The 17,000-nt window shown below is 35.2% G+C and overlaps 1 protein-coding gene across 4 annotated transcripts in view; it reads left to right on the top strand.

The window, feature by feature from the left end:
• CNTN1 (contactin 1) overlaps positions 1-17,000 on the top strand; it is a 357,489-nt gene that overhangs the window by 187,586 nt on the left and 152,903 nt on the right. For all 4 annotated transcript variants that reach the window (XM_004765541.3, XM_004765542.3, XM_045072974.1 and 1 more), the window contains 2 exons: positions 8,293-8,424; positions 9,915-9,947. In XM_004765541.3, coding sequence (XP_004765598.1) covers positions 8,364-8,424; positions 9,915-9,947 — 94 coding nt within the window. In that variant the 5' untranslated portion in view covers positions 8,293-8,363. The remainder of the gene's footprint in view (positions 1-8,292; positions 8,425-9,914; positions 9,948-17,000) is intronic.

Here is a 17,000-nt window from a genome sequence, read left to right as displayed (position 1 = left end):
GATCCAAAGGGGCACGTGTACTCGAATGTTTATAGCAGCAATGTCCACAATAGCCAAACTATGGAAAGAACCTAGATGTCCATCAACAGATGAATGGATCAAGAAGATGTGGTATATATACACAATGGAATACTATGCAGCCATCAAAAGAAATGAAATCTTGCCATTTGCGACAACATGGATGGAACTAGAGCGTATCATGCTTAGCGAAATAAGTCAAGCGGAGAAAGACAACTATCATATGATCTCCCTGATATGAGGAAGTGGTGATGCAACATGAGGGCTTAAGTGGGTATGAGAAGAATAAATGAAAGAAGATGGGATTGGGAGGGAGACAAACCATAAGTGACTCTTAATCTCACAAAACAAACTGAGGGTTGTTGGGGGGAGGGGGTTTGGGAGAAGGGGGTGGTATTATGGACATTGGGGATGGTATGTGTTTTGGTGAGTGCTGTGAAGTGTGTAAACCTGGTGATTCACAGACCTGTACCCCTGGGGATAAAAATATATGTTTATAAAAAATAAAAAATTATATTAAAAAAAAAAAGTTTCTGAAGTTTGAGAATTTGCTTCCATGTCTATTGCCAGCTGGGGTTAGTTTGGGCTCTTTCATATAGTAAGTGCTCAATAGATACTTTTTTGATAAGACTTATGTTTGATACAAAGAAATAACTACTTATATTGTGAGAGTTTAAAGTTATTAACAGAAACTATGGAATCCCTTTCTTTTAGATTTCAATTTTCACATCAGCCACATATTTGTTCTGAAATTACATATAAATGGAAGGATGTATCCACTCTTATCTTATTGGAAACTTAATTAATATTTAATACATTAATATTTAATACAAATTTGAGTAAAAAGGGATAACGCTCTTTGTGCAGCTCAAGACCGTGTTGCTGTTGTAAATCTGAAACCTCCACATAAGGGCATCAAAATTTAGGAGTCAGGGAGCTTCCCCAGTAACTCTTCTGTCAATAGAACCATGGAAAGTAGACAAGAACAAAGTGCTCATCAACCAAAGCATTTGGGACTAAAGAGAATGATGATATTTTCTTGCAGAACAATTCAGCAAGGAAAACTCACTCACTGCTGTGGAAGGAACGAAAAGTTCAGCACTTGGCATTTAAGGTTCCATAATTTGATTACACTCTTCTTCCCACTTATTTTTTTTTTTAAAGATTTTATTTATTTATTTGACAGAGAGAAATCACAAGTAGATGGAGAGGCAGGCAGAGAGAGGGAGAGAGGGAAGCAGGCTCCCTGCTGAGCAGAGAGCCCGATGCGGGCCTCGATCCCAGGACCCTGAGATCATGACCTGAGCCGAAGGCAGCGGCTTAACCCACTGAGCCACCCAGGCGCCCCCCACTTATTTTTTCTAATGCTGTCTTCCATGAGTTCATGCTCTGGCCATATTAAACTCTGCAGAGTTGTCTGAATTTAACCTTTACTTTCCTCCTTCATGCTTTTACTGTTGCCACTTTCTTCTCCTTGCATAGATCTACCTATCAAATATCAACCAATGCTTTGCTTTTAGTAATTACTCCATAAATGTATTCAACAGACATTAAATGAGTGCCTTCAATGTGTAAGGCTTTGCATTAGGCAGATAGGGTATAGAAAGTGGAATGAGCCAAACTGCTGTTGAGACATTTAAATGTAGAAAGTCTCTCATTGTATGTACGTCTTTGATTTACTATTACTATGTTTGCGGCTGCTACAAAATGTCGCGACGTGGTAGGTGCTTCATAAATATGTATGGGGTGAATGAATAATTAAAAATTACCATCCAACTATCTCTGATTACATTATTTTACAATCTTCAAAGAAAATGAAACACATTTCTTGGTCTTTGAATAGCATGCAATAAAAACTGATGTCTGATTAAATAGCGCAAATATTCTCGCATACCCTCTTACATGTGTTTCAAAAATGAATACTTGTTGAATTTTTTTACTAGAACTGTTTTACTAGAATTTTACTAGAAATGAAGTGCATTTAAAAAATTACTATCTTATGTTGTTTCTACCTATAGGAGCCTAAATTATTTTGGTAGGAGTCACTCATCAATTTAAGTACTAACACAATACCTATCGCTAGTGACTCTTCTCTCCTATTTAAAAAAATGGAATGTCAAAGGTTATATCCTACTCTTCCCTTCTGTGTGATATATCTCTTAACCTGAAAAACAGCTAATAGGAGATATAAGATCATTAGCCTTGTTCTTTAATCATGGGTGGGACTCTTGTCAGAAGACAGTCGGAAATTTTATGTGCCCTTAGACTGGTGGGATAGAATAAATACCTGCTCTTTTACATGCAAGATATACAGATACTGTGTAGCAAGAAGCAGCTGCTGACATACTGAAACTTTGCAGCTGCATTATGGAGAATGGCTTCACGTGGAGCTTCAGAAAGCTGAGTGGCAGTAGCAGTGAATCCTTTTTATTAGACATGACCTTCTCTATAAAGGAATAAAGTCATACAAAGGAGAGATTACAGCCCAGGAAGTCTTTAAAACTCCCAGTGTAAGTTGAGTGAGTGTTTCAATCTGGTATGGTTTCTTCCCAGGTTTTGCTCTTTTGTGAATGTCTAAGAGCAAAAAGCAAAGAAGTTTGAAAGTTCTGTCTTGCTGGCATGGGAATTTTTTTTTTTTCTGCTGTCAAAGACTTATTAAATTCTGTTCTGGATTGTTAGATATGAATCACAGGGAAGGTATCATGGAACACATTTCTTTGTAGTAGTACAGCTATCTCAGATCAGTTTGAACTGCCGTTGGGCAACAAGAGAAGTTAACAGCACATTCAGTCATGTCATTGTAGTCCAACAGGTCTCATTTAGTAGGAAACCTTCCAGGTATTAGTCAAAGTGATATATCAAAATGCCTCTTTCATTATGGCATGATAAAATAAATCAGATGCAGACATACAGGATATTCAATTCTCACCCAGAGCAAATGGCACAACAAAGTACCATGCAGACATAATTTCAAGAGGTGAGTTGCTGAATGTTGCATACCTTCTGATTTTTAGAGTGGACTGGTTCAAGATGTGGCCCAATGAATTCAGCACACATTTGATTGTTCTCTCTCTTTCTCTCTCTCTCTCTCTTTTTTTTTTTTTTGATTGTTCTCTTTAAGTGTTGGAAATATTTTGAACTTTACTTAATATACTTACTACAATAGTTTTTGAACTTTGTATGCCTACACATTACCTGGGAAGCTTGATTAAAATGTAAATACTTGGGTTATTTCCCCAGAGACTCTAACTTTCTTGGGAGTTTCTCAGAATTGTATTTTCTTAACAAGTACATCCAAGTGCTGTTAAGGTAGGTAGGTCCTAGCCTGTATTTTGGGAAGCACTAACCCATTAGCTGAGGTTTCCTTGTTATCTTCAACATCCCTACCCATTATTTGGATCCATTCAGTTGCTTTCACTGATCCTTTATGCAGATCATTGACAACACAGCAATTATCAGTTCTGTTTCCCAGTATCCTTCCAAACTTGTACCAAAACTCACCTGTCATATTTTACCTTTTATTTGATATTCATCTGTTTTTGTGAATAGTAATTCTTTGCCAAAAGCAGCACTATATTCAAAGTATAATAAAATATGTATTTGTCCTTGATTAATAAATGGATTCTTATTAATACACTGATAGGGAAGAAGTTGAGTGGAATCTCATAAATATATGTTTGAGTTTTAAATCTTGCTTGATAAAACATCTCCTCCCTTGTTCATTGACTGAATCAGTAATTCTTGGAATTGCAAATACTTAGAAAATCATATTGCCTGATTTGCTCATGATCACTATTTCCATTTTCCATTAGTATCTCAATCTTATAATTTCAAGCAAAATAATTGGGTAGAATTGGCACCATGTCATTTTCATGGGATGGTAGGCAGGGGATAGTTTGGAATCAGCAAGGCCTCTCTTCATTTTCTCAGATTTCAAGAGATACCTAACCTTATATACATACACTCCTAAAATGTGGGACAAAATATATGTAGGACTTTCTATTTACTACCTAAAAGCGATGATTTCCTGAAACTACCTCTATGAATAACCATGACTTCGTCAATTATAGTCTTGTATGACATCACTGGCTTAAATTAGCCTGTGAAAAATAATGTGCTATAAATATCACAAGCAGGGGTTCTACTATTTTTAAGTCTCTCTGCATGTATTACATGATTTTAAAAATAAATGGGTAATTAGCTTAATCATAAATCTAATTATCTAAAAATGTGAGTAGTCAATTGTTCTATACAATGCAGGTTGTGCTGTCAGCACTCAATTAATATCTGTATCTTCAAAGCACTTAAAAATTTTTTTTTTCTCAGAAGCCTTTCAGTCACGTTTCACAATCTGGTGATGTTACATTTATTGAAATGTTTTGAAATCTACTGTATCGCTCCTCCTTTTCCATATACTTCACACAAAATCGAGTGGTGGGCTGTTTCAGGGACTAAGATGGTTGCAGTCTAAAGACTATTATATTCTACCTGCTAGTGGAACAATAGATGACTGTTCTGAGAATGGATACTCTCTCCTTTTCATTTTCAGAAAATGGGGTATTTTCCATGAATGTGTGCTCTTACTCTTTGGCTTTGAACAGCAAGTTCTTCAGAAAGTTTTGCTAAGTATATTTGATCATAGCAGGAAGCTGCTACAATATTGTTCCTGACTTTGCAGGAAAACTGTTGAAGATAATATTAACTTGATGACAGAGTTTAAAGAAGTCAGTGTGAGGCTGGAGATGAATGTCTAAAGTATGCAGTTATTCAGTGAGCGGGAGATGTGTCACCGATGTTTAAGTTAGATTTCATCTGAAAATTAATCGGAGATATAGAATATTGACATGAAGATGTTTAATGGACTTAACTTTTAAATATATAATATCCCATTTCTAAAAGGGTGGTGTCTTTTAGTCTTTTAGATTCAAAAGCTAATTTTATTTCTGGAAAATTTAATTTATTCCACTTTAATATTTATTTGTGTTTTGTACATGTTAGTAGGGTTTTTACTTACACACACATGTACATGCACACACGTATCCATAGCCATATACGTGTTAGTATTCACAATCTTGTGAAGAAGGAACTTGGGTTTCCATTATACAGACTGGGTGACTGACTCCTCAGGGAGATTAAGTGACTTGTATAGCAGAAGCAGAATTTCAGAAAATGAGTCTGAGGATAAAATGTCCCCTGCTCTTATAACGTAGAGTAGGAGATATTGGTGTCTTTTCACTTATATTAATCTGCATTCAATTCCAATAAACTTCATTTAACTGTTTTCTGAAAATAATACTGTATAGCAAATGTTTCTCAGAAATAGTATGAACGCCATAAGTAAATATTCTTTTTGATATGGCTTTTCTTTTTTATTTTTGTTTTTGTTTGTTTGTTTGTTTGTTTTGTTTATTTGTTTGACAGACAGTGATCACAAGTAGGTAGAGAGGCAAGCAGAGAGAGGGGAGGAAGCAGACTCCCTGCTGAGCAAAGAACCCTATTGGGGGTTGGGGGCTCCATCCCATGACCCTGGGATCATGACTTGAGCTGAAAGCAGAGGCTTTAACCCACTGAGCCACCCAGGCACCCTGACATGGCTTTTCATAAACTGTGTTGAGGGTAGATCAAGATGTCTTTTTTTCTTTCCAAAATAGAGATGTGACCATTTGATTATATATGTTAATATTTTATCAGTATTTGTAAAATCTTGTTCTCTGTCAAAGTAAATGATTGTATGACCATCAATTAAATGAAATATTAGTTGCATTGGCCTTAATTATATAATCTTTTAATTATATAACAGTACTGAATACTTCGCACATAATTGTTGTTGGCTAAATGCTTGCCAATGTATTGTTGAAGCTTTTTAAAATAACATGTGGATTAGCCTATGCCAGAACTAAACATAAGAGCTAGATAGTGTTTGTACAACAGAAAACTGAATATCTGGATATGGACCAAAATACTCAAAGGAGAACACTAGCATTGTCTAAATTAGAAAGGGAGAAGTAGTGAACAAGACAAGTGTGGGAAAAAAGAAGGAAAAGCAAGGAAGGAATATAGTGTGCCACACTATGTTGTCTTATGGTAACATGTTGTTTTAATGTGTGACTAAGACATTTAATAAAGGATGGGGGAGAAAAGAAATTGAATTTCCTTGGAAATTGGGGAAGTGCTAATACATGTCAGGGTTACAGCAGTCACTAGACACCTAGAGATCTGTGATGGTTTGGGGGATGCTGCCGCCAGTAGAGAAGCCACAGGGCTCAAGGGCAGCAAGTTCAGGGAGCTGGCCAGCACAGTGTGGCCTCAAGGACAGGAATGCATCCTTGGTTCCTGCTTGTAAGCATTATGTATTTTCAGCCACTGAGAAGAAAAAGGTCTGCTCCTGTAAGTGGCACGTCTCTGTCAGAGTTGTTCATTTGTTTCATTTGCTGCAGCACTTTCAGGCCTGTGGGGGCTGGGGAGAGAGCTGTGAATAACGGAATGGTATGTCCTCCAGAGAAGGAAGAAAAGCAGTTTCTTCTGCATTAGCAGGAGTGGATTTCAGCCTCTCTGCCTCTCTCTTCTGCAGCGCTGCTTAGGGAATGTGATCAGGGAGTCACAAATGATAGGATAACTGGTGACACAATAGAACAAGTCTCTAGCAGAAAACAAATGTGTGGACAAGATCTGAAAGATGCTTTTATATTTGAACAGCAAGAAACCCATTAAATGAAATAAATTACATGCTGTCAGGCTGATGACTCAGTGTCCTATTGAAATAGGCAATATTTTGGAGTGAAGGAAAAGATAGCATGGTATGACACAGACAAGCTCAAAATAATGAAAACTTTTCCTTCTGACTCGAGCGTGAATATTCAGATTAGAAGACAGACTTCCGACACTCAGTGAAGTGCATATTAAAAAATGCTTTAAAATATTGCTAGTTAGACGACTATATTTAGACTATGTTTATAAGTAGCAATAATCCCTAACAAAGAACAAAACTCTAATAAAAGGCATTCCTTGTTATTTATTTTCACCATCCTACCCTTATTTTAAGGAGTTAAAGTTAAATTTCGGTTTGTTTATGGCAAATGCTTTGGAATAGTTATTGGGTGGTCCATTCATTCCTTCATTTATTCAGTTCAGTAAATGTATATTGAGAACTTCTATGTGCCAGGCATTATAAAAGCAACAATGAACAAGAGACATGTCCCCTGACCTTATGGGCCTATGGCCTTGCAGAATAAAAAATTAATATTTATTAAATAGTTTTCATAGTAAATATTTCACATGCACAATGTCACACAAGTCTTAGAATAGTCCTATGAAATAGTCGTTCTTTCCGTATTTTACACATGAAGGAAACTAGGGTCAGAGATTGAACAACTTGCCGTAAGTTGCAAGCTGAAGAACGGACGAGAAAATTTGAAGTCATAATAACAGAGAGTAGAATGGAGTTTATCAGATACTGGGGTGTGGGAAAAAGAGGAGGTGAAAAATAGAGAGGACTGTCGGTTGCCAGGGACTTGGAGGAGGAGATATTGGGCTTAGAGGAGAAAATCTGATGAGTTATTGTATAAGAGGTTCAGTTTTGAAAGATGTAAAAACCTGTGGTGTTGGGTGGTGGTAATGGTGGCTCAGCAATATGAATTTACACAATACCAGTGAACTGTACACTTTAAAATGGTTGGGATAGTATAAGTGTTGCCATTAATGGGGAAACATTTCATGACAAATACCCAGGGTATTTCTATATGTGCTGTTTGTGAAAACTTTGACAAAATGAAGAACCACGACAAAAAACCATGATGTTCATTATTTAGTACATTAGTAATTTATCACTAATTATAATAATATTTGAAAGAAAAACAACCATAATATCTTTAATTGGTTCTTCCTACCAGTCCTTCAGTTAAATTTGATCTTCAAATTAAATTGATTGATTTGGAAATGTTTACAACTATGCCATTTGTACAAAAAGTACTGTCAGGTTCAATTGATAGAGTTAAAAAGTAGAAGACACCAATTGAGTGACTTGCTCATGTTCCTACAGTGTCAACCCTGGAGTCAGGTGATAACCCTCTGATACCAAGTCTACTTGCTTCATAAAACATGTGCTTACAAATATATTTAAATAAACTAAAACTTATTCTATAAACAAGAAACATAAAATGAAATCGATAATATTGTAGACCCCAAATGAGGAGCATTTACCTTTCCTTTTTTTTTCTTTCTATCCTATCCTTTTCCCTTCCTTTCCCCACCCCTTTTCTTCTGTTTTTGATGCAGGTGTTTATTATCCAGCTACCATAAAGCTAAAGCTTTTTTGGAAAATAAAAACAAATATTTATACATACAAGATGAAAATGTGGTTGCTGGTCGGTCACCTTGTGATACTATCTTTTACAGCCTGTTTAGCAGGTAAGAAATATCCTTTGGGAATAACATGGAAGACATTAGGAGAAGGAAAGGAAAAGTAAATCGGGGTAAATCAGAGGGGGAGACAAAGCACAAGAGACTGTGGACTCTGAGAAACAAACAGGGTTTTGGAGGAGAAGGGGGTTGGGGGTTGGGGAGCCTGGTGGTGGGTACTATGGAGGGCATGTATTGCAGGGAGCACTGGGTGTGGTGCATAAACAATGAATCTTGGAACGCTGAAAACATGAAATTAAGATGTTTTTTAAAAAAAAGAAATATCCTTTATGTAGTCTCGTAAATTATGTCAATATAATCAATATGTGTGTATTCACTTTATTAAATCTGGTACATGAAGTTAAAATTAATGTTTTTGACATCTGTGTCAGATGTATAAATATATATTAAAGTCAACCCTGTTTTTCTTTTTATTTTCAAGTACAATTTCACAAGATTTAATCAGTCTTATTTAGTGGTAAGCTGGTAAATGTTTAAAATGTGGACCTCTGGGAGAGGAAAAATAACCCTACTGTGTAGCATTCTTCAGTTGCCAGGGAGTAAATATCCCCACTATGGCCAACCTTGACAAATTAACATAATTTAATGTGCTATTGGAAAAGGTATACAACAGCTCACCATTATATTGTATTTTCACTAAATAAAAATAGAATGTAGTAAAATAATTAGAAAGTAATGAGTTTTAAACATTTGTTATCTTTGTTTTTAATTTATTTATTTATAAGTTAATAAAATTTAATTTTCATTACTTGTTGGTCAGTCTTGTGAAAAACAGTTTTAAGATAATCTACAGTGTGTTAAGGGCATTAAAGACAACAAAGCAGTTTTGAAAGTGCTCTAGTTTTAGGACAAATACTATAACTCTATCTTTCAAAGACAAGTAAGGATTCAGAAATATTTCTTACAGGGAGAGATGCATTATATTTTTATCTGGAAGCAGCATGTTTTCTAACAATCAATTTTTCTAATACTTTCATCTCAATAACCTTAACTCAGTAAATACTTGTTGAGCTGTTAATGAAGTTCAAGATGCAGATGGATCTTATCCTTCATTTATTAGTCCTCATTGATTGTTTCAGTGATGAACCTGCTAGGCATCCTACTGCATTTCTTGTTTATTATTAAGGCAATAAAAATGCTATTTTATTTTGGGGAGTATTTTTTATTATTATGACTTCAGAATTCATAAAATATAATAATTTTCATCAATGCTTGAGAATTTTAATGACATTGCTATAGCCACAGGAATTATCCACACAGTTACATGCATATTTATATATAGACCACAAATTTTAATGCAACTATAAGATGCAAAGACATGAAATAAGTACTTGCAAACATGTGATGATACATCAACTGTAATAATAAAGGTCCACTAATGTCATTTCATTAACTAGTATCTCAGTTATTTGATTAATGTTTGAAACCACAACTTGAAAGCTGATTTGGGATTAAGATTGCTTTATCTTTTATTTTAGAGTTTACGTGGTACAGAAGATATGGTCATGGAGGTAAGTTGATGAAAGGGTAAGTTTTTAAAAATAGCTTTTCTCAAATGAAACATATTTCACCTCTCTTTTAAGCTATTAACTCTCTAAACTTAAAGGCAAATGGTTAATATTAGATCACTTGGGGATTTTGTGAGATGGTTTATCTGGGGTCATAAGACAACTTGTTTGACTGCCCGAGTGAACTCAGTGGATATACCACAAACAAATATGTTATTAAAGGATCGTAGCCAATAGAAAATATTCCATGTGGCCTGTATTTTTTTTCCTTGCGTGCTTTGTAACAATTTTATACTATTAAATTTTGAAGCAATATTTTAAATATTGTAAACACCTAACTTACTTTTGAATGTCTCTTGCTTTGCTGAAAAGATAGAACTAAAGTTAGTGACCTCAGAACCTTAAGATTCAGTTTAATTAGGACTCCAAAGATGTTGCAGAATTTATTGTTTATGATTTATTAAATATAACTGTTAATTCTGCTCATTTAGATTCTACTTCAACCACTGAACATTTCTTGCCAGAAATAGAGGCAGCATGGGATACTGGAGAAAATAGAGTCTAGAGTAAGAACAGCTGGGATTTGCATAGTCAACCTGGTATTCACTAGTGATGTGATCTTGTACAAATTATTCACCTTTTATGATCCTCGACTTCCCCATATGTAAAAATTACAAGATCCTTGTGAGAACTAAAAAAAAAAAAGAATATGAGAGTTTCTAAAACAGTCATCTATGTCACAGGTACTCAGTGAACATATTAAGACTCGAAACTTACAAAATTGAAAAGAATCACTGAGCAACCAGGGCTACAACTTGCATGCCAAATCAGGGGTCTTCATGCTAGTGTGGGTCAGAAGAACTTCCATTTGTAGGTTGCCATGAGGATTATGGGAAAGGAAAGTCTTAGCATGAATTCCACCAAAGCCACTTCTGTTTCCACCTATGAGTTATGGATCACTGCACGTACACTATATAAAGATAGGTTCTTTGACTTCAAGAAGCTTACCATATACTAGGAAATAAGATAAGTAGGCAACAAATTTATAAGAAAACATATACTGAGCATTTTAAAAGATTTACTTTGAGCAACTAAGGAATAGTTAATGTTGGGAGTAGTAGGAAGGAAGTCCTGAAGTATTTCAAAAACTTAGAAATGGAGCTACTTCCAAATAAAAGAAGTGGAACAAATAAAAGTAAAGAGGTAAGGAAGTGTAGGCTGTATTAAGTCAGTATTTCTCCAAGCATTTCAGTAAATGCTTGTTCTACAGGATATTAGTAGGATTTACGTTAAAAAGGACTTTATTGTCAAATAAATTTGGGAAAGACTAATTCATAAAAGTTTAATAGCTTATTATTAACTTTAAGGGATAAGTATTTGTACTTCTCATTTAGTAAGTGTAATACATGTATTACTTCCTTGGACTGCTGGATAAAGGACCTCAAACTGGGTAGCTTATAACAACAGAAATTGAATTATATCATAGTTGTGGAAGCTAGAAGTCTATAGCAAGGTGTTAGGAAGTCTTGCTGCCTCGGTAACTGGTAGGAGAAGGCTTCTTCCTTGCCTCTCCCAGCTTTGAGTAGCTTCGGACATTCCTTGGCTTGCAGCAGCATGACTCCAACATCTACCTCTGTCTTCATGTGTATGTCTTCCTCCCATGTCTGCCTCTGTGTCTGAATTTACCTCTTTTTGAAGTTGCTAGTCATATTGGATTAGGGCCCACTTATGACCTCATTTTAACCTGATTGCTTCTATAAACATCCTATTTCCAAATGTGGTCCCATTCTGATTTGCCAAGGATTAGGACTTCAACATATCTTTTTGTGGGGACACAATATTACACCAAGAGAAAAGTATTGTGAATCTATGATGAGAGAAGAGTTTTAAAATATCTAAATATTCCAAAACTTTTTGACCACCCAGCTAATTGTTACTAAGAAAAAACAAAAAACAAAAAAACTCATGTATGCTGACTGACATCAAGTTAAATTCATAACTGCTAACTTCAAATGAGCAGCTGGTACTGCCCAGCAAACATAATCCACTTCCCCAGTGAATTCATTTTTCTCATTTTCCTAGATCATGTCATAGTTGCTTCCCTCCCTTTAAAACTCCAACAGCTTCTTGCCCTCTTTACTTTGCTTCCTATTACACAAAGGTATGAGAGACAACTTGAAGATAAATTCCGTAAGTTGACACTACCACGTTTACTCTCCTCCTACATCTATGCCCATACACTCTGTCTTCCTAATGTTTCATATATGATATCACCATACTAAACCCTATACTTGTACACCTATCCTATCCCATCTGGTTTATTTAAGTTCATTGCCCCAGCAATTGTCCCCTGTGTCTTCTCATCATCAGATTCTCCCTCTACTGGATTATTGCTGTCAACATGCAAACATTCTCCAGTATTCTCTCTCATTTAAAAAATCATTTCTCTGCAAACCCCATACCTTATAGCTAATATCCTTCTTATCTATTCTTCTTTTCATTAGTATTACCCCCCCCCCAAAAAAGACTATTCTTTCTGTCTTCAAATTCTCTGACTCATATTTTCCTTTGAACCCTACTGCAATCAAACTTTCACGTCAACCTTCAACCAAAATGCCTTGTCCATGTCACTGTGATGTACCTATTGTGAACCCAGTGGTCAACTCTCAGGCTTTTTACTCAACCTATTGCAAATCATGCTGTAGTTGCAGATATTATGTGTAGACATAACATCTACAGGTAAAAGAGGTGTATGTTTTTTCTCATATCTATTTCTTTTTAAAAGCAAGAGACCTCCTTAATAGACCTCTGAACACCTCAATGTCCAGAGTTGGCTTGCAAATTTACCACCAAGCTTGTCATAGGAAGGAGTAATATAGTGGCATTAATGACTGTCAACCTGTACTTCTGAGTCATGTGAGGGAGGTTTTGATCCTTGAGCATATCTGACCTTTATCATCAGGGTGGAAGGGGAGGACGGGCACTGGTGAGTCACAACAGTATCTGACACATCACATAAGTGAGTGGGAATTGAGGTTTTGGGTTTATTTCCCCACTTATGAATGGGAGAATTCTATATAATATATTATCTTGGATATATAATAGTTTTTAACTATTACTATATAATAATCATAATAGCCTATGTGACTAATTTTAAATAAAATATATACATTAAAAATACATAGATATTTTTATTTTAAAAATAAAGTACACCGGGGCGCCTGGGTGGCTCAGTGGGATGGGCCGCTGCCTTCGGCTCGGGTCGTGATCCCGGGGTCCTGGGATCGAGTCCCGCGTCGGGCTCTCTGCTCAGCAGGGAGCCTGCTTCCTCCTCTCTCTCTCTGCCTTCCTCTCTGCTTGCTTGTGATCTCTCTCTGTCAAATGAATGAAATATTAAAAAAAAAAAAAAAAAAAAAAAAATAAAGTACACCAAGGCTTATTAAAAAAAATCATCAAACCTTAACTCAATTCTTTTCCATGTCTCTTAAAAATTTCTTCCTTTTTTATTTTTTGGATTGAATGAAATCAACTTGTGTCCTATTGAGATAAAAGAATGAATACAACTAAGTTCCATATAGTGAACATGTAATGTTCAGATATTTAATTAGTAACTAAGTATGTGATAGTAAATCTTTATTTTAGAAGCTTTTCTCAATTATGGTCTTTCTTATTTTAATAATAAGATACAGCTATCTCAGTACCAATTTTACCTACCCTAACCTAAAATGAAAAAAATATCTCTTTAATTCCTTTGTAATTTAGTGACAAAAACAAGGGGAAGAGATAAAATAGCAGTATAATACTTATTCTATGGGAATTAGGGGATGAAATAATCATTAATTGATAGAATGGGATTATCATATGACGCTAATATTTCAAGCAAATACCAAGGAAAACTAAAATTCTGGAGAGAGCAGATACAGAATTTCCTGTGTACTTATAGTACTTTACCCAGATTTTCATGATTTTTTTTCAGTTAGGATCCCTTCAATTACTTAGCATTATTTTCATTCATATAGCATTTTTCTATCTCTAATTATGATTTTATAGCATTCACTAGCTTATCATTATTTTGTGATACAGTTACTGTTATCAATTAAAAGAGACTAGAGATAGCCTAGAAGGTGAAGTGATAAAAGTAGGGTCTTCAAGTGGAGTATGCCACATAGTGGGGTATACATGAAGTCGGTGTGGCAAGATGCCTGACAGTTAAAGAAAACACAGTATTTGGAGGCCCTAGCTGTGGACCTTCTGGCAAGGAAGTGGCTGCCACCAGATGATAGGCTCTTGGGCAGGTAAAGCCATGCAAGGGTAAATGTAGTCAGTCTTTCTGCTAACATGACCCCAGTTTTTGTTCTAGAAATTTGATTGCTATGAGTTCTTCAAAGCAATTCCTTTGTATTTTAGTTATGGAAAATTACTGCAGAATCACGTATTATTACCCAAGACCCTAAAGGATCACAACACCTGAGTATTCAACGTCCAAGCCCTAAACATCCTGTTTCCTTATTAGTGGGGAATGGTTGACAGAGAAGACAGGAGGAAAAATGATCTTTTGAGACAATTTAAATAGTGTCTGACTTAGAGAATTTATTGTGTTTCAAGAGACTTGTAACACTCACTATCCCATAATTATTGCAACATTGTAAATATTGTAAAAATCCCAGTATTCAACTCCATTCAAATTATTTTTTGTTGTTTTTTTTTTCTAATAGTTTTTTTCCTGAGACGACTCTTAAAACATCCTTATGCAGAATAATGTTTTTATAACATAACAGATTGAGATGACATGTTACAGAATGAGAAATAGAATTTGTTTCAAAATAGATATAAAATGAATAAAAAAATCTCTCAAGTACAAGTCATAAATATACTTTCAATTTTCAAAAATAAAATAGAATAGCAAGATTACAGTGGACCATCTCCACATAGTGAAAGGTGAAGTAATACCATAATAATTTTAAATAATAAATTTTAAATAATAAAACTGATTATGTTACTAATGGAACTGAAAATGGTACAGAAAAAAGCAGTAGTTTTTGCCTATTGTTTACATTTGTGAATTTAACAACAAATAATCCTATACGATTTCATCCTTTCTTGTTAATCTTCATGATCAAATTTAAGAAATGAACTTACGTCTCCAAAAGATTACCATTATGTGGTAGAAAACTGGTGAAATGGCATTAAAAGCAGGTCAAAAGAAAGAGTGATTTGAAATGCTGCCTTTAATTAGCTGGACAAGCCATCTATAATTTTGTGCTCCTTTTTAGAAGAATCTACCCAGTAAGAAAAAGGGCACGTATTTAAAAAGTAATCTTATTTTTCTGAAACATAATACCTATTTTTTGTTTCGTGTGCCCTGTAACCCCATAATACATCCAAAGCACCATAATTTATCACCTAATTACTTCCACAGCTGCAGAAAAAAGCAGTAAGAAGGATATATTTTCTGTTGGCTGAGAGTGTAATGCTTGCATTAATGCATCTTTTTCTGAGCCTTGTATTCTCCCAGAAATTTATTTTCCCCTCACCCGAGTGCCCTAGCTCGGAGAACAGAGTGATGAGCTCAGATACTCTTCAAGGGGGTTATGAGGGTAACATTCAGAGGTTCACTGAGCATACCCATGCAATTCAGATGCTTGTTTTTGAGTCGTTTATCTTTCAAGGGTCCAAATACATTCCCCAAATAAAATACATAGAGTAATTGCTAAACCATCTAATGGAATACATTGTTTTATTTAGGCCAGACCATTTTATAAAAGCATAAAACACATATTTGTGAAATAAAACGAGAAGTACTACCATAATGTGAAGTGTGTCCTATTCCACTTTTTTGATCTAGAGAATGATCCAGGGGAACTATCTTAAGTGCAATGTTCTCTCAATGTGAAAAATAAATCCAGTATTTTGGTGGAAATTAGCTTCATGTTTTTATCCCCCGAATGTTTCACTGTCTGTTCCTATAAAGGCCAGATGGAAGTGGAGTATGAAGAAGTATATACATATATTTTATAAAGACTTCTTGTCATAGGAAACAAAAATAACATGGGGCACTAATATTACCCAGTTTGGTATATAAATGTCAATGCAGTTCACCCACAAAGTCTTTACATATGCCCCTTGAGGTATTACTTGGCAAAAGATATGGTCTCATTATTATTATTATGTGACATTCCATTATTTTCAATGGCAAATTTCATTGCTGTTATCTTTTCTAGAAAAAATTAAATTATTTTTAATGCATATGATTAAGTTGAAGAAGCTACTTAAAACACCCTCAGTCTTCTAAAAGCTGACCAACATTTGTCTTAAAAGCATATGCCTTAAAATTAAAAGACACCCCATGAAATGAAATATTTAAGACTATACATTTAATTAAAATATGCAAATCTACTGATCTAATCTCAACCCTTAAGTAGATGTCTGCTTATGTCTTTGTTGAATTTGAAGGTGCAATACAGTACTTTAAATAATGAGGCCAATGTGTATGAACATAACTACTTCAGTGTTTCAGGGGCGCCTGGGTGGCTCAGTGGGGTAAAGCCTCTGCCTTCAGCTCAGATCATGATCCCATGGTCCTGGGATGGAGCCCCGCATCAGGCTCTCTGCTCAGAGAGCAGTATAATACTTATTCCTCTCTCTCTCTGCCTGCCTCTCTGCCTACTTGTGATCTCTGTGTCAAATAAATAAATAAAATCTTATAAAAAAAAAAAGTAGTTGTTTCATGAAAGCTAATGAAATTATAAATTGTGAATTTAGGGTTATTACAACTTCTCTAATGGCACTGCCAGAGGGTACTGTGGAAGTAGATGCTAGACAGCCTGGAACTGGCTATTTCTACATTGGAAATACAATAATGTTAAAGAGGTTCTAACTAACACAACCCTGCACCTTTGAGATGAGGACAAATTTTGTAAATAGTGTGCAATCACTAATAAATCCCTATTACTAAATAAAACAGGGATTTTGTTAGTTACAAGTCTCTCCAATTTGCTGCTTGTGGAATACAAGTTGGAAATAACCCAAAGGAAAAACCCTAAACTTGAATACCTG

This window comes from Mustela putorius, unplaced genomic scaffold (assembly GCF_011764305.1).
Source record: "Mustela putorius furo isolate JIRA1106 unplaced genomic scaffold, ASM1176430v1.1 tig00537227_pilon_pilon_pilon, whole genome shotgun sequence".
In the NCBI taxonomy this organism is placed as follows: domain Eukaryota; kingdom Metazoa; phylum Chordata; class Mammalia; order Carnivora; family Mustelidae; genus Mustela; species Mustela putorius.
The sequence above is the reverse complement of the archived record's forward strand: the minus strand, read 5'-3'. Positions and strand labels throughout refer to the sequence as shown.